General features: G+C 47.8%; 1 protein-coding gene across 6 annotated transcripts in view; it reads right to left on the bottom strand.

Annotated features, from left to right (window-relative positions):
• The window catches only part of LOXL3 (lysyl oxidase like 3), a 98,904-nt gene that overhangs the window by 44,197 nt on the left and 36,187 nt on the right, over positions 1 to 18,520 (bottom strand). For 3 of the 6 annotated variants that reach the window (XM_075178382.1, XM_075178477.1, XM_075178475.1), the window contains exons 3-5: positions 11,389 to 11,552; positions 10,576 to 10,787; positions 5,579 to 5,638 (exon numbers count right to left, since the gene is read on the bottom strand). In XM_075178382.1, coding sequence (XP_075034483.1) covers positions 5,579 to 5,638; positions 10,576 to 10,787; positions 11,389 to 11,552 — 436 coding nt within the window. The remainder of the gene's footprint in view (positions 1 to 5,578; positions 5,639 to 10,575; positions 10,788 to 11,388; positions 11,553 to 18,520) is intronic. The other 3 variants (XM_075178455.1, XM_075178465.1, XM_075178485.1) reach the window with 1 other exon arrangement.

The raw sequence follows: 18,520 nt of genomic DNA, 5'->3' as shown, positions 1-18,520 counted from the left end.
ATAGGGTAAAAGTAAATTTAAAAATGTGGATAGCCTCATAAGTGATGAGGTTGAGCTGATTAATAGCGGGCGGTATTATATTTGACTTTAAATTGCCCTAGAAAGGAAACATATGAAGACAAAATAGGGAATGTGAAAATGGGATGATATCATTTGTACATCTTTCAGTAAAGAACTATGGAGTTACCTAATTGATTGTGCTAATTAGGTATGTGTGAAGAAAACAGTGAATCTGCCTCAATATCATACTTGCCAACTTTTCCTCGTTGGCTTCAGGGAGATCCAGGGGGAGGTGGGCATGCGGGGATGGGACCTGACTAATTGCATCATTTTGGCCCAGCCCCCTAAATGATTGCCAAAAGTTTGGCCAATTACAGCAGTAGGTGGGCCTAAGATGACGTGATATTTGTATAATTAAGCCCCTCCCCCACCACTTATCTATTGCGGGGGTGAGAACCGGGAGGTCTCCCAGAAATGCAGGAGTCTCCCGGACATTCCGGGAGAGTAGGCAACTATGTGTTAAAGAAAAGCATCTAATGAATCTCTAGAGACTGAAGTGTCTTTTACATTTCTGTCTCCATTACTGAAGTCATGTTGTCTTACCTGTCAGTCTGTGATTAAATATTGGTCTCCATGAAAATGGCCACCTCCGTAGGCATCAATACATGGACATAGGACACAATGTCTAAACTGTGTCATCACGCCACAGATGGCGAAGCCAATCACGTCTTGTACTGGCTCAGCATCAGGGAGAATGTCAGACTCTTCAGGGAGTGAGGGAGATCACCCCTATTTCAGGGAGTCTCCCTGACATTCAGGGAGAGTTGGCAGGTATGCTCAATATTCAAAATTGTTAATTCAAATTGTGACTCATGATATTCTGTAATTATCAAGAAATAAGGAATGCGGTGTCTGATAAGAGAACTGTACACTCAGCTAAATGCATATTGTGTGGGCAGATTATTCTGTCAGAGCTTGTAGGAGGTATACATCCAATATCAGACCTCAGTGACTGATAACCTCTGATTCCTACTAACTAATCTCAGTGAATGCAGGAATACATCTGGCAATAGCTTTAGCAGGAAGGTCCAAGTAGAACTATAGAAGACAGCCGGATCCATAATCAGTGACATCAATAAATAAATAGCTAAAATGTCCATAGGGAAAAAAGCAGCAGACAGCTGTCAAAAGCATTTGCCAGTGGATTCTGGGAGAAGCTCCAACTAGGCCAGAGTATAGGCTAAAGTCACAGTTTCAAGAGAAATGTGCATTAACAGAACTGTCAGAGCGATATCAAAGTTCTGAGGACAAACACATGTAGCAGTTATAGAGATGAACCCAGCAGGAAGTAAATGTTTACTTGTCAGGCAGTGTACAGTGCCGGATAAACGGTTATGCAAAGGTGCTTAGAAAACAACCAGAACACTGCTTCACTATGGATCAACCAATATTATGCATATCATACTTATGAAACCCAGGACAGCAGCAGTAAGTCCAAACACAGGTGCCGAGTCAGCAATGCAGTACAGCGGCAGTGCAAGCAACAGATGATCAGGCTCCACGTTCACTCCACATTAGAAACAAGAAGGTTCCTTGCTGCATTCATGTTCATAGCGTACAGTGCCGGAGCAGCAAGAAATCAGGTGGAGATAGGTTCAGTGTCTGCTCCACATCAGAGTAATCAGACATAAACTATTACCAAGCAGAGATAATAATCAGCAGTTAGTAGCTGAAGCAAAAAGATCAGGAGGCAAGCGGTGGGCAGAAGGACTAGCAGAATCAGAATGCGAGTGTAGTAACACAGAAGATTGGGGGGGGGGGGCTGTTCTGTAATTTACATGGTGAAACTAAACTACTGTGAATACTCTCCAGATTCCTTAATAAACATGACTGTGGTCATTCTCACTTTATAGAAGCCTGATGATTCCAGATAGATATCTTTATCATGCCTATTATACATCCTGTATACATACGAGGGAATGGCTGTCTTGTAATATCATTTAATTGCTTGCAGCTAACGAACATGTTTCTATACTTTCTATGGGAATTAGACGTTGTGGTTTGTGGTCACAGAATTTATATCCAGGGTATCTGGTTTGCATAATGTTTGCTCCACAAAGCTATGTCTATAGGGAGAGGGAATAGTAGAATAATTGGTTCCCACAAAATATAAATGAGTCTTCCTGAGACTACTGATATTTTTCCAGAAAACTAAAAGCCTGTAAATGTATCACCGACACTCGTAGCTTAGAACAATCCTATATAAATAGGGGCTGAGTCCTGCGCTGTCAGCTGCAGGAAATGTGCAAGTTACACACATGTTATTGGGGGGCTGCGCTTGTTGGCGGATTGTTACATTTGTGTTTTATTTTATTCAGAAGCCAATTTGTCAAATTTTCATGATTGACAATTTTTGTTGCCGAAGCAACTAGAACTTATTATAGAAAACTACTGAAACACTGAAACAGCAGATCTGCATTATATCTCTTTATTGTAGACCATTGTTACCCCCGATTCCTCATCTCCGAGCTCCAACTACACTGCCTCATAGATTATGTGTATACAACAAACACCTATCAGGTAGTGATGAAGACCAGCTGCTGCCTTCCTAGATGGGGGCCTTCAGGTCATGTTCTATGGATTTCCCTGGATTTCTCTTATCCTGTATTCCAGGTCACTGAAGTTTAATGAGCTAGATGCATCTCCTTGGGTGACATGAGGGTGTGAATTAAAAAAGTAGTTCACAGCTTGAGAGGTCATGAAGTCTGATCAATGTGGGGGTAGATGCCCGGGTATCTCAGCAGTTTGGGGGTAGATGCCCGGGTATCTCAGCAGTTTGGGGGTAGATGCTCTGGTATCTCAGCAGTTTGGGGGTAAATGCCCGGGTATCTCAGCAGTTTGGGGGTAGATGCCCGGGTATCTCAGCAGTTTGGGGGTAAATGCCCAGGTATCTCAGCAGTTTGGGGGTAGATGCTCGGGTATCTCAGCAGTTTGGGGGTAGATGCCCGGGTATCTCAGCAGTTTGGGGTAGATGCCCAGGTATCTCAGCAGTTTGGGGGTGGATGCCCGGGTATCTCAGCAGTTTGGGGGTAGATGCCCAGGTATCTCAGCAGTTTGGGGGTAAATGCCCTGGTATCTCAGCAGTTTGGGGGTAGATGCCCAGGTATCTCAGCAGTTTGGGGGTAGATGCCCGGGTATATCAGCAGTTTGGGGGTAGATGCCCAGGTATCTCAGCAGTTTGGGGGTAAATGCCCGGGTATCTCAGCAGTTTGGGGGTAGATGCCCGGGTATCTCAGCAGTTTGGGGGTAAATGCCCGGGTATCTCAGCAGTTTGGGGGTAAATGCCCGGGTATATCAGCCGTTTGGGGTAAATGCCCGGGTATCTCAGCAGTTTGGGGGTAGATGCCCAGGTATCTCAGCAGTTTGGGGGTAAATGCCCGGGTATCTCAGCAGTTTGGGGGTAGATGTCCGGGTATCTCAGCAGTTTGGGGGTAAATGCCCGGGTATCTCAGCAGTTTGGGGGTAGATGCCCGGGTATCTCAGCAGTTTGGGGGTAAATGCCCGGGTATCTCAGCAGTTTGGGGGTAGATGCTCTGGTATCTCAGCAGTTTGGGGGTAAATGCCCAGGTGTCTCAGCAGTTTGGGGGTAGATGCCCGGGTATCTCAGCAGTTTGAGGGTAAATGCCCGGGTATCTCAGCAGTTTGGGGGTAGATGCCCGGGTATCTCAGCAGTTTGGGGGTAGATGCCCGGGTATATCAGCAGTTTGGGGGTAGATGCCCGGGTATATCAGCAGTTTGGGGGTAGATGCCCGGGTATATCAGCAGTTTGGGGTAAATGCCCGGGTATCTCAGCAGTTTAGGGGTAAATGCCCGGGTATCTCAGCAGTTTGGGGGTAGATGCCCGGGTATCTCAGCAGTTTGGGGGTAGATGTCCAGGTATATCAGCAGTTTGGGGGTAGATGCCCGGGTATCTCAGCAGTTTGGGGGTAAAAGCCCGGGTATCTCAGCAGTTTGGGGGTAAATGCCCGGGTATATCAGCAGTTTGGGGTAAATGCCCGGGTATCTCAGCAGTTTGGGGGTAGATGCCCAGGTATCTCAGCAGTTTGGGGGTAAATGCCCGGGTATCTCAGCAGTTTGGGGGTAGATGTCCAGGTATCTCAGCAGTTTGGGGGTAAATGCCCGGGTATCTCAGCAGTTTGGGGGTAGATGCCCGGGTATCTCAGCAGTTTAGGGGTAAATGCCAGGGTATCTCAGCAGTTTGGGGGTAGATGTCCAGGTATATCAGCAGTTTGGGGGTAGATGTCCAGGTATATCAGCAGTTTGGGGGTAGATGCCCGGGTATCTCAGCAGTTTGGGGGTAGATGTCCAGGTATATCAGCAGTTTGGGGGTAGATGCCCGGGTATCTCAGCAGTTTGGGGGTAAATGCCCGGGTATCTCAGCAGTTTGGGGGTAAATGCCCGGGTATATCAGCAGTTTGGGGTAAATGCCCGGGTATCTCAGCAGTTTGGGGGTAGATGCCCGGGTATCTCAGCAGTTTGGGGGTAAATGCCCGGGTATCTCAGCAGTTTGGGGGTAGATGTCCAGGTATCTCAGCAGTTTGGGGGTAAATGCCCGGGTATCTCAGCAGTTTGGGGGTAGATGCCCGGGTATCTCAGCAGTTTAGGGGTAAATGCCCGGGTATCTCAGCAGTTTGGGGGTAGATGCCCGGGTATCTCAGCAGTTTGGGGGTAGATGCCTGGGTATCTCAGCAGTTTGGGGGTAGATGCCCAGGTATCTCAGCAGTTTGGGGGTAGATGCCCGGGTATCTCAGCAGTTTGGGGGTAAATGCCCGGGTATCTCAGCAGTTTGGGGGTAGATGCCCGGGTATCTCAGCAGTTTGGGGGTAGATGCCCGGGTATATCAGCAGTTTGGGGGTAAATGCCCGGGTATCTCAGCAGTTTGGGGGTAGATGCCCAGGTATCTCAGCAGTTTGGGGGTAGATGCCCGGGTATATCAGCAGTTTGGGGGTAAATGCCCAGGTATCTCAGCAGTTTGGGGGTAGATGCCCAGGTATCTCAGCAGTTTGGGGGTAGATGCCCGGGTATCTCAGCAGTTTGGGGGTAGATGCCCAGGTATCTCAGCAGTTTGGGGGTAGATGCCCGGGTATCTCAGCAGCTTGGGGGTAAATGCCCAGGTATCTCAGCAGTTTGGGGGTAGATGCCCGGGTATCTCAGCAGCTTGGGGGTAAATGCCCAGGTATCTCAGCAGTTTGGGGGTAGATGCCCGGGTATATCAGCAGTTTGGGGGTAGATGCCCAGGTATCTCAGCAGTTTGGGGGTAAATGCCCGGGTATCTCAGCAGTTTGGGGGTAGATGCCCAGGTATCTCAGCAGTTTGGGGGTAGATAACCGGGTATCTCAGCAGTTTGGGGGTAGATGCCCAGGTATCTCAGCAGTTTGGGGGTAGATGCCCGGGTATCTCAGCAGTTTGGGGGTTTATCTCACTGTTGCTACTGATATGTTTAGTGCAGAATATGAGAGTTGATTTGGACTTCTTTATACACAAAGAAGCCATCACTAAATAAACGGCACCAATTTACCTTCTGGGTCGGCCCATCACCTTGGTGGAGCGTTTTTTGTTTGACGACATTTTTACTTGTCTGAAAAATGTGAGATTAAAAAACATCAAAGCAGATAATGTGCAAAATACAAAATCCCCCCGTTCCTCCCACGCCCTGGAGGAGGAAACATCTAGTGATAGACTGTAAGCTCCTTTGGGGCAGGGACTGATGTGACTGAGTTCTCTGTACAGCGCTGCGGAATTAGTGGCGCTATATAAATAACTGATGATGATGATGATAGCTGTGATCCGCAGGGATAGGAAAGGGCATGATCCAGGAGCTGGGCACTCACTTATACTGGTATAATGTTCATAGTTAGTAGGATACTGGCATACAGCATTACATGGGAACATGGCACAAAATAGCAGACCTGTTACAGTCCTCTATTTCCACCCAAAACTTTAGCATAAAAAGCCCTTTTAGCTTCTATTTAAAGCCATTGAATCAACCTGAAAAACAAAGCAGTGACTACAAGCACCTATGTTGGTTGATCTGTACTATACAGACCCTGCCACCATTAAACTTCTCGCCCTTTCCTCCTCTCTAGGCCTCAGTGGACCTCCTCCCCCACCCACTGTCTTGGTCACTCCCTCGACCTTGTCTTCTCTCATCTCTGCGATCTCTCTGACTTCTCCAACTCTCCCTTCCCACTCTCTGACCACCATCTCCTCTCCTTCACTCTGTCCTCCTCCCCCGCTCCCACCTCGCCTAAAGCCACCCTCACCAGGCGCAACCTTTATGCCATTGACCCCATCTCACCGCTGCTCTCTATGGCCTGCCCTGATCAGGCGTCCTCTTCCTACAATCTCTCCCTCACTACTGCCTTAGAGGCTGTCGCCCCGGCCTCTTCTATCCGCCGCCGACGCCTTATTCCCCAACCCTGGCACTCCAAACTTACCAGCTTCCTTCAAAAATGCTCTCGCACAGCTGAACGCCCCTGGAGGAAATCTCGTTCCCTGGCTGACTTCCTCCACTTTAAATTTATGCTCTCCTCTTTCTGCTCTGCCCTGTCCCTTGCTAAACAATCCTTCTTTATGTCCCTCATTTCTTCTCAGTCCTCCAATCCCCATCGCCTCTTTGCCACCTTCAACTCCATCCTCTCTCCCCCCCCTCCCCCTCTCCCACCTTCTCTCTCCACCTCTGACTTCTCCACCTTTTTCTCTTCCAAAATTGAGGCCATCAGACTGAACATTTCCTCCTCCAATCCCTCTCCCGCCACCACCATCGCTTCACCGCCCGCTATTAATCGGCTCTGGTGCTCCTTCACCCATACATCTGGTAATGAAGTTCGCTCCCTTATTCTTTCCTCTCCACCCTCTACCTGTCCTCTTGATCCCATCCCCTCTCACCTCCTTTGCTCTCTCTCTCCTACTGCCTGCTCTCACCTGGCTCACCTTTTCAACTTATCACTCTCCTCTGGCATAGTCCCCTCTTCATTCAAACACGCTCTCATCTCTCCTATCCTCAAGAAAGCCAATCTTGACCCCCACCTCCCTTGCGAATTATCGCCCTATCTCTCTTCTCCCCTATGCCTCCAAATTACTCGAGCGGATTGTCTGCAGCCGCCTCACCAGACACCTCTCGGTCAACTCCCTCCTTGACCCCCTCCAATCTGGCTGTCGCCCCCTCTACTCCACTGAAACTGCCTTGGCAAAAGTTACTAATGATCTACTATCAGCCAAAGCCAAGGGTCACTTCTCCCTACTCATCCTCCTCGACCTCTCCGCGGCCTTCGACACTGTAGACCAGCCCCTCCTGCTGCAAACTCTTCTCTCTCTCTGCCTTTCTGGTTCTGTCCATGCCTGGTTCACCTCATACCTTGGTAACCGCTCTTTCTCTGTATCCACGTCTGGTTCTTCCTCCACCCCCTCCCCTCTCCCTGTTGGAGTCCCTCAGGGCTCTGTTCTTGGCCCTTTACTCTTTTCGCTCTACACTCCCTCCCTTGGCGCTCTCATCTCCTTTTTCGGTCTTCAGTATCACCTCTATGCTGACGACATTCAACTCTACATATCTTCTCCTGTTCTTTCCTCCTCCCTCCTCTCTCGTGTATCTGACTGCCTCTCAGCCATCACCTCCTGGATGTCCTCGTGCTTTCTTAAAATTAACATCTATAAAACCGAACTCATTGTCTTTCCCCCACCTAGACTCCCTTCCCACCATGACCTTTCTATCGTTGTTAACAACTCCACCATCTCCTCTGTCACCCAACTCCGCTGCCTTGGGGTCACTCTTGACTCCTCTCTCTCTTTTGCCCCCCACATTCAATCCCTCGCACAAGCCTGTCGCTTCCAACTCCGCAACATTGCCCGCATCCGTCCCATCATACACGCACTCATCATCTCCCGCCTTGATTACTGCAACCTCCTCCTTACTGGCCTCCCCCACTCCCATCTCGCACCCCTCCGATCTATACTCAGTGCGGCTGCTAGACTCATCTTCCTTTCACGCCGCCATTATTTGTTCTCGGTAATAAGAGTTTGCTAAGGTCTTGAAAAAAATGATTAGCAGGTCTTTCCAAAAAGGTAAATCAATTTCCTATCATATGTTAAACCAATCCAGAAAGAAAGACATGATACCACTAGTCAAGTGAGATACTGGAGATAGAGAGGTTTGATAAGTAGGAGCAACATGTGGTCTTCTGAGAAGGCCAAGCCCCAATAGCTTTACCTGAAGCAATTGGACAACCCTCCACTCAGTGAGATAAGATATTAAGAAGTACCAACTAAGAACAATGATGCAGACATCAGATAAGCGGGTATATTTACTAAGCTGTGGGTCTGAAAAAGTGGAGATGTTTGAGATTCTAGCTGTCATTATGTAGAATGCACTGAATGAATGAATGAAAGCTAGAATCTGATTGGTTGTTACAGGCAACATCTCCACTTTTTCAAACCCGCAGTTTAGTAAATATACCCAAAGGTGTCACCATACTCAAGAGTCCTAGAACCAGGACTATAGTAACATCTCCATGACTTGGATGAGTATCAGCTACTCTACTCACCAGAAGAACCTACAGATATAACCTGTTCACTATTGTGTCCTGAAACTTCCATCTACCTGTATATCATAGTGTTAAGAAATAGAAGCTCTCCTGTTTGATCTATCATCTGTGCAGTTACTGCTACTACTAAGTGTGGGATCATTCCTGCAGTTCACAGATTCAGCTGGTTGCTAGGTAGATAATCACAAGCTTCATTCAGCTCTCAGTCTGCAGCCTCAGGTGTACAATCACTTACTACACTCATGGAGATAATCATCCTGTAGTCCTGATTGGTGCTGCTACCTTTATAAACCTCTTACTGACAGCATACCAATGCTGGTGATAGTTCTTGCTTAACCTAGTGTGCTTTGCATACTGACCTGTTATGCTATCAGTGTTTGATCCGAATTGTTTATAGAAAATGCTGTCATCTCCACTTCTTACTCTTGACTTTGTTAAACTGATTTGCTCTCATATCTCTATCTGGCCTGATCACTGGCTTGTTCAAAGGATTCTGCTGTCTTCTCTACTGACCACTCTATCAGACAAGTACCAGACTACTCTGCATTACCCCTTTCCTGTCTGGCTCAGAACTCTGCTATTTACAGTTTGGTTGCTCATTACCTGCTGACGTGTGCTGTTCACTCCATCAGACAAGTGCCAGACTACTCCACATTAATCTTCGGCTGTCTGGCTAATATATTCTATTTGCTCATTATCTTCTACTGTGTTCTGTTCTCTTCACCAAGCAGGTACTAGATCAATAACTGCTACTACTCGAGCCTAAGCCCTGGGAGCAATCGAGTACTGTGTAACATAACAAGTTCCATAGAAAAGGGGGCTGCTAAATGTGAACATCTTGCAAAGCGGTTCTTGCAGTTGAGGATCTCACGATACACTGCCCTTAAACATATATAAACATGTTAACACTTGTGTGCTGTAGTTTCACGTCTGCATTACACTAAGTTAAAGCTAGTTACTTTAAACGTAGTTTACATCCAGCGATATATTCCTACAAGACACACCCTGTACTTTGTTGCTAAAGCCATCCAGAATATTCTTCTCAGCATCACCCCACACTTATCATTATGTCTGTGACACTCTAGTCATCCTTGGTGACCTCCTCACTCTTCATCACTCCACACTCAATTTACTGTCTGTGTCACTCTAGACAACTAGGGTCACCTTCCCCCACACCATCACTACACCTCATCTCTGTCACACGTTTCATCCAGGATAACCACCTTCTTATCCATCTTTCCACACAACTTGTCTGTGTCCCTACTCATCCAAATTGACCACCTACTTCTCTATTATGCCATCAAATATTTTTGCCACCCTCCTCAACCCAGGTGTCCACCTCCCTCTCCACCACTTCACACAACTTGTCTGTCACCCTTCTCATCCAAAGTGACCTCCATCCTCTAAACCAGTGGTTCCCAAACTTTTGCAGTTCGCGGCACCCTTAGAGTCTCCAAATTTTTTCAAGGCACCCCTCCAATATAATTATTGAGCAGTCCTGTTTTAGAAGTAGTTGGGTCAAAAAATTGTAATAAGTATTTAGGTCAGGACAGAAATACTTATTTAGTTGTATGCAAAAATGCCCCCTCTGCATCCAGGCACACTGCCCCCTCTGCCCCGCTGTCACCCTCCTCTGCCCCTCTGTCACGATCCCTCTAACTCCTCTGCCGCGGGCCAGCCATATAAAAAAAAAAAGAAAGAACACAGTAATTAATTTAATTTACTGAATATCGACGTCAGTAACAGCTGCTGCGGGAGAGAGGAGTCTACTGGGTCCTGGCGCCCGGCGGATTGGTAAGTTACTGTGTTCTTTCTTTTTTATATGGCTGACCCGCGGCACCCTAGTGACAGCGCCGCTGCACCCCTGGGAGCCACGGCGCACAGTTTGGGAACCGCCGCTCTAAACCACTTCACAAAACTTGTCTGTCACCCTTCTCATCCAATGTCTCGTTCCACGACCGGTCTAATCTCTTACTTGTAGAAGTTTTTGTTGAATTTCTTCTCCGATGGGAATCCCAGCATTCCACAGACTACATGACTGTTCGTCTGACTCCACCCTTCATCACATACTTGTTCCCAGGCATCCCTGTGTTTAATCTCCAAAATCCCCTCATTGATTGGAAGACGGTTCTTAGCACTAGCAATCACAGGACGCAGACGTATTTCTTCCACCTGCCTCTGTTCCGTCTGTTGGAACATTTGAACCCAATAACATGATCATGGAATATTCTTCACAATTACTGTCTCTAAGCTACATTATGAACTTGCAGAAATGCCATTTATGTCTATTTTACATGACTGCACCAGGCTTGCTGTCAGAAAGGGAGGAGGGGCAGGCTCCATGTCTCATAGTTCACTTCTATCTGTGTCACCCTGCACTGGGAGGGGCATGCGCCATGTCTCATAGACCCCTTCTGTCAGTGTCACCCTGCAGTAGGAGGGGCAGGCTACATGTCTCATAGTTCCCTCCTGTCTGTGTCACCCTGCACTGGGAGAGGCATGCGCCATGTCTCATAGCCCCCTTCTGTCAGTGTCACCCTGCAGTAGGAGGGGCATGCGCCATGTCTCATAGACCCCTTCTGTCAGTGTCACCCTGCAGTAGGAGGGGCATGCGCCATGTCTCATAGCCCCCTTCTGTCAGTGTCACCTTGCAGTGGGAGGGGCATGCTCCATATCTCAGAGCTCTTTTCTATCTGTGTCACCCTGCTCTGGGAGGGGCTGACTTCATGTCTTCTATCTCTCTCTGTGGGTAGGATTCAGAGGTGCAGACAGGTAGTAACCTCATTACCTCGATAGTGTTGGGCTCCACATAACCCGGTATCCTTTCGTCTTTGCAGATAACACCAGCATCCTCTTCGTGGGTACAGTCACTGTTCCCCCAACCTCGGGAATTGCAGTCTGATATACTCTTCTCGGACCCCGAGCAAATCATGTTATCCAGCCAGATACGTCCTTCATGAAGCAAAGAAAAATAACTTATTACTGAGCCTCCACCATGTTGTATAGAATGACAATCTCCCTTCTTACTCCGACCAGTGGATGCGAGGCGCTAGTTGTCAGGCATATGAAACAAAACTATGGTTCTATAATAATGTATTATTAATAGTGCAGTATATGTGTTATAGGGCAACCATGATGAACTAAGGCTCTATATATATATATATATATATCATAATTCTTAAGTTATCCTGTTTCTTAAAGTATAACTTATTGCTGCGATTTACATTTATGTTATATCACCCGTAAAGGGTTATCACTCTGAAGGCCCCTGACAGCTCTGCGGGGGTCCTGACCAAATCTGCAGTGGCCCTGATCAGCTCTGCAGGGGTCCTGACTAGCACTGTCAAGCCCCTGACCAGCACTGCTGGACCCTAACCAGCTCTGCAGGGGCCACAACTAGGTCTTCGGGAGCCCCAACCAGCTCTGTGGGACCCCTGACCAGCTCTGTGGGACCCCTGACCAGCTCTGCGGGAGCCCCAACTTGCTCTTCGGGGGCCCTGACCAGCTCTGTGGGGCCCCTGACCAGCTCTGCGGGAGCTCCAACAAGCTCTGCGGGGGACCTGTCCAGCACTGTCGAGCCCCTGACCAGCACTGCTGGGCCCTGACCAGCTCTGCAGGGGCCCATTGCGTATGTGGAACTGGAAGTGTGCTTTCAGCTTCTGGTTTCACAGATAAGCCAATTTAAAATCCAAACTTTTATGTACGAAACATTTGGTAGCTATATTTCAAAAATGATATATCAACTTAAAGGGATGTAAATAAGCATAAATGAGAATATAATGGAGAGGGAATGAAAATAATAGAACAATACTGGGAATAACAGAACTGATTCATTCACAAATAATATTATTATTATCTTAACTTATAAGGCGCCACAAAGGGTCCGCAGCGCCGTACATTACATATACAGAAAACAGAGACACAACATGATACAGAAAGGACAAAAATATATACAAACACAGGTAACAAGGTAAAGCACATCAAATTATTTCTGGGACAGTTAGTGAAAGTGATGGTAGAAATCATGATAAGTAGGCCTAAGCTAAAGAAAACAGGGCTAGCAAAGCCGGCCAAGAGATACAGAGGGTGATGGAATAGTAGAAGGAGCACACAAGGCAAGAGGGCCCTGCTCCTGAGAGATTACATCCTAAAGGAAAGGGGGAGACACAAACAGGGTGGTACTAACTGGGGGAGACTCTTCCTCTATCCTGTGGTCTCTGGAATGCCAGATCAGCTCTGAAACAAATTGACCTCTATTCATGATCTCTTTATCTCTAGATCCTTCAACCTGCTTGCCATCACTGAAACCTTGCTCTCCCCTGAGGACACTACCTCTCCTGCTGTTCTCTCTTTTGGGGGCTTGTCCTTCTCCCACACACCCAGACCTGGGGAACGGCAAGGTGGTGGCATCGGCATACTTCTCTCCTCCTTCTGTTCTTTTCGTGTTCTTCCCCCTGAACCCTCCCTCTCTTTTTCCTCCTTTAAGGTACACTCTATCCGCCTATTCCACCCAGTCCACCTCCGTGTTGCTGTTATCTACCATCCTCCTGGTCCTGTCTCCCAATTCCTTGATCACTTTGCCACCTGGCTCCCTCACTTTCTCTCCTCTGACCTTCCCTCCCTCATCTTGGGGGACTTTAATATTCCTATAGACAATCCCTCAGACCCTGGTGCCTCTAAACTTCTCTCCCACTCCTCCTCCCTTGGTCTCTCTCAATGGACCTCCTCTCCCTCCCACCACTGTGGCCACTCCCTTGATGTGTTTTTTTCACACCTCATTACCGTCTCCAACCTCAATAATTCACCTTTTCCTCTCTCGGGCCACCATCTCCTCTCTTTTAGCATCTCTCCACCCCTCGAATCTTCCCCGTCCCCCAAGGTTACTCTCACCAGGCGTAATCTTGACACAGTTGTTCCTACCACTTTCTCCTCCTCCCTGGGCTCGCTCCTCTCCCCCATCACCACTCTTTTTTGCCCCGATAAAGCTGTTTCCTTTACGATCTCACTCTTACCGCTGCACTTGACTCTGTCGCCCCGGCTATCACCGTCAAGCTTTGCCAGTCCCAGCCACAACCGTGGCACTCAAAACTTACCCGGTGTCTTAAAAAATGCTCCCGCAGTGCAGAACGGCTCTCATGCTGACTTCCTCCACTTCAAGATCATGCTTGTGTCTTACAGTTCGGCCCTATCTCTCTCTGAACAATCCTTCTTTAAAGCTCTCATTTCTTCCCAATGCTCCAACCCCCGTCTGCTTTTTGCCACCTTCAAATCCCTCCTCTCACCTCCCCTCCCCCTCTCCCACTCCCCCCCACGCTCTCTGCTGTTGACTTTGCTACCCACTTCACCTCCAAGATTGAGTCTACATGTCATGACATCTCCCAGCAGTCCCTTCTTACCCCACCCTCTTCCCCCTCCCTGCCCACTCTGTCCCCCTTCTCACCCTCCTCTGCGGCTGCTATCTCCTTTATCCCCCCCTCCTGCTAGCTCACCCTCCTTCTCTTCCTTCACTCTGGTATCTGCAGATGAAGTCCTTTCCCTTCTCTCTTCCTCATCCCCCTTCACTCGCCCACAGGACCCAATCCCCTCTCACCTCCTCCGCTCCCTCTCTCTTGAATCCTGCTCCCACCTTGCACACCTCCTCAACCTATCCCTCTCCTCTGGAATCTTCCCCTCCTCCTTTAAACATGCTCTTGCCTCCACCATACTCAAGAAACTTTCCCTTGATCCCGTCTCTTTCTCTAATTACCACCCTATTTCGCTTTTTCCTTTTGCCTCAAAACTCCTTGAACGGCTTGTCTACAACCCTCTCACCTCTTTTCTCTCCTCACTCACTCCCTGACCCGCTCCAATCAGGTTTTCGCCCCCTCCACTCCACTGAAACTGCCCTCACTAAGGTCACTAATGACCTTCTCCTCGCTAAATCCAAAAAAACACTACTTCTTTCGTATCCTTCTTGACCTCTCTGCTGCCTTCAATACCGTTGCCCACGGACTCCTTTTGTAAACTCTCAAATCTATAGGCCTATGTAACACTGTCCTCTCCTGGTTTTCCCCTTACCTCACCAACCGCTCCTTCTCAGTCTCTACTCATGATTCTACATCACCCCCTCCTCCCCTACCTGTTGGCGTTCTTCAAGGCTCCTTTCTTGGCACCCTACTTTTCTCCCTCTACACCTCCTCCCTTGGTGTCCTCATCCGCTCCTTTGGTCTTCAGTACCACCTCTATGCTGATGATACCCAAATTTATCTTTCATCCCCTGACATCTCCCCTTCCCTTCTGTCTCATGTCTCCTGCTGTCTCTTGGCCACCTCACCTTGGATATCCCAACGTTTCCTTAAACTCAATATTTCCAAGACTGAGCTTATAGTCTTCCCCCCTTCCAGGACTCTCCCACCTCCCCCCCTCTCTATTTCTGTTAATAACACTACCCTCGTGTCTGTCCCTCAAGTCCGATGCCTTAGGGTCATCCTTGATTCCTCCCTCTCCTTCAAGCCTCACATTCTGTCCCTCTCAAAATCCTGCTACTTCCACCTTCGGAATATATCCAAGATACGCCCTTTCTCACCACGGAAGCTACGAAACCCCTTGTTCACTCGCTTGTAATCTCTCGCCTTGTAACCTCCTTCTCTGTGGCCTACCTGATTCTCGCCTTGATCCTGTTAAGTCTATCCTCAATGCTGCTGCCCACCTCATTTTTCTCTCCCGCCGCTCTGTCTCTGCAGTCTCCCTCCAACAGTCACTACATTGGTTCCCCATACCCTACAGAATTAAATTTAAACTTCTCACCCTCACCTTTAAAGCTCTTAAGCAATCCTCCCCTCCTACATCTCCAATCTCATCTCTACCTACACTCCTACCCGCCCCCTCCGCTCTGTCTGTGACCGCCACCTCACTGCTTCACTGATCACCTCTTCTCACTCCCGTCTCCAGGACTTTGCCCGGGCTGATCCCCAGCTGTGGCACGATCTTCCACGTTCCATCAGGTTAGCATCTACTCTCAAAGGCTTCAAGCGTGCCCTTAAGACTTTCTTTATTCAAGTCTATCAGTCCTTCTCCTAACTCTCTTGTCATTCATTTGTAGGAAAGCTGAAAACCACCAATGGGACCTTAGACAATAATTAAAGAATGGCAATAAGGCGTTGGCACCAAATGAATGGAAGTCTATAGAGGTGTGTAATAAAACAAGATCTACAGCAGCAGTTTAAAACAATTCATTGATTTGATGTGACTATTACTATAAATGTGGTTATATGGCTCCTGCAGGCTTCAGATGACACACAGGTGATATGTGAATAACTTCCACCCCAATCTGTGTATTGAAGTCACCTCTCAGTGTGAGTGACCACGGCACCAATGTCACCAACTGCCTTTTGTATAGATGTTACGGTTATTGGTGGTGACCCAGTATCTTCATGGCAAGTAACTCTCTTAGGGGTCTATGTATTAAAGTGCGAGTAACCATTAAAACGGAGAAACATAAAATGTCTGATTTCTGCCATAACCCAACTAACGTCTCTAAGTATGGGACCTGCCAAGTTCTGCAAAGCTCCTGATGTTCCCTGTCATGTTCTATGGGATCCTCTCCGGCTGGATTCCTCAGCGTAGAAGTGCTATGCACATGTCCGTGAATATGAAGAAACCATTCACACTTCCCCGGGGCTCCCAGAGTAACCCTGGTATGGTACATTTCAGTGAGGCCTAAATATGCATCACTGCGATTTGATACATCATACAAGTTCTTCAAGGGTGGAGACATTTATTTTCGAAAAGTATCAAGTTGTTATCTTGGATATTTAATATTAAATGGACTCGCGCCACTAATTCCGCAGCGTTGTACAGAGAACTCACTCACATCAGTCCCTGCACCATTGAGGCTTACAGTCTAAATTCACTAACACACACATAGACAGACCAGGGTCAATTTGTTGTCAGCCAATTAACCTACCAGTAAGTTTTTGGAGTGTGGAAGGAAACCGGAGCACCCCGGAGGAAACCCACGCAAACACGGTGAGAACATACAAACTCCACACAGATAAGGCCATAGTGGGAATTGAACTCATGACCCCAGTGCTGTAAGGCGGAAGTGCTAACCACTTAGCCACCGTGCTGACCTATTCCTGTCTTATAACTTATGCCAGAGGTATCATAATGAGATCTGATATTTTCCTGTCCTATAACATATACTAGAGATATAATAATGAGATCGGACCTACTCCTGTCCTATAAGTTATATGAGAGGTATCATTATGTGATCTGACCTATTCCTGTCCTATAACATATTGTAACGCTCCGGTCCCACAGATAGTACCTGTCTTGTTACCTGCAGTCCATTCATCTGGAAACTGCCATGTCCCAGCATCAGACATTCTCCAGTTCATTCATTCATTCAGCTATATTCAGATCTGTGCAGGTACAAGCCTATTGCACTTCAGGGCCTCCTCCCTCTTTTTCATTGGCTAAGCACTTCTGGAGCACTATTTAAACCTCCTGGATTCACCTGTCTGATGCCTGTTCTTCAAGTTCACTTCCTGCAGCCTGTGGTTTTGGTTCTTGTTCTCCCTGTGGTTTGCCTGTGTTCCAGTCTGCTCTCAGTTCATGGTCTGTGCTAAACTATCGCTGCTCCAGTACCTCCATTACCATCTCCAGTGTACATCATCATGACAGCTCCAGTTCTCTCATCACTACCACTCAGAGCCGCTACTACATCTGTGACTCCTCAGCTGCTATCATGGGTTACCTCCGCTGCTCCAGTCTGCTCTCAGTCTCTGGCCTTGTTGAACTATCGCTGCTCCAGTACCTCTATTACCATCTCCAGTGTACATCATTGTGACAGCTTCAGTTCTCTCATCACTACCACTCAGAGCCGCAATTACATCTGTGACTCCGCAGCTGCTATCTCGAGTTATCTCCGCTACTCCAGCCTGCTCTCAGTCTCTGGCCATGTTGAACCTTCGCTGCTCCAGTACCTCGCTTACCATATCCAGTGTACATCATTGTGACAGCTTCAGTTCTCTCATCACTACCACTCAGAGCCGCTACTACACCTGTGACTCATCAGCTGTTACCACAGGTTACCTCCGCTGCTCCAGTTTGCTCTCAGTTTGTGGTCTGTGTTGAACTATTGCCGCTCCAGTACCTCTCTTACCATATCCAGTGTACATCATCGTGACAGCTCCGGTTCTCTCATCACTACCACTCAGAGCCGCTACTACACCTGTGACTCATCAGCTGTTACCACAGGTTACCTCCGCTGCTCCAGTTTGCTCTCAGTTTGTGGTCTGTGTTGAACTATCGCTGCTCCAGTACCTCTCTTACCATCTCCAGAGTACTTCATAGTGACAGCCTCTGTCCTCTCGTTGTATACCACAGAGCACCTATTCTCCTAGTGACTCATTGGCTGCTGACCATCAGCCTATATTATTGTTGTGCATGTATTTATACCACTTGTCTGTGGACTCCATCGTCTCCATCCACTTCACCTGGCTCCCCCACATCGTTCTGCTGTACACTCACTCACGGGACCGCGACCTGCAGACTTGGTGCCGCTAAGACTATACCTCCTTGCGGGGGTTCCTGGTGAAAACCATCTGTCTGTTAGACTCCGCGCCCGTGGGTGGGCTTAGCCATGTTCAGCAGAGCCTAGGGATCAATTTACTGTAAGCCAACCGTGACACATATACCAGAGGTATCATAATAAGATCTGACATATTCCTGTCCTATAACATGTACCAGATGTACAATAATGTGTCCACAGACCTACAGAGGAATGCATTGTGTATTTAAATGTAAATGTGTCTGTATTGTGATCTCTCCTGTTTAAATAAACTCTGCTGTATAACTACAGAACAATACCTGTTCCTAATTAAATCAGGAGTGACTCATCTGCTATCCCTTTGACTGGATGTTTACCAGTGAAAATG

The sequence above is a fragment of the Mixophyes fleayi genome, chromosome 1, assembly GCF_038048845.1.
Source record: "Mixophyes fleayi isolate aMixFle1 chromosome 1, aMixFle1.hap1, whole genome shotgun sequence".
In the NCBI taxonomy this organism is placed as follows: Eukaryota; Metazoa; Chordata; class Amphibia; order Anura; family Limnodynastidae; genus Mixophyes; species Mixophyes fleayi.
The sequence above is the reverse complement of the archived record's forward strand: the minus strand, read 5'-3'. Positions and strand labels throughout refer to the sequence as shown.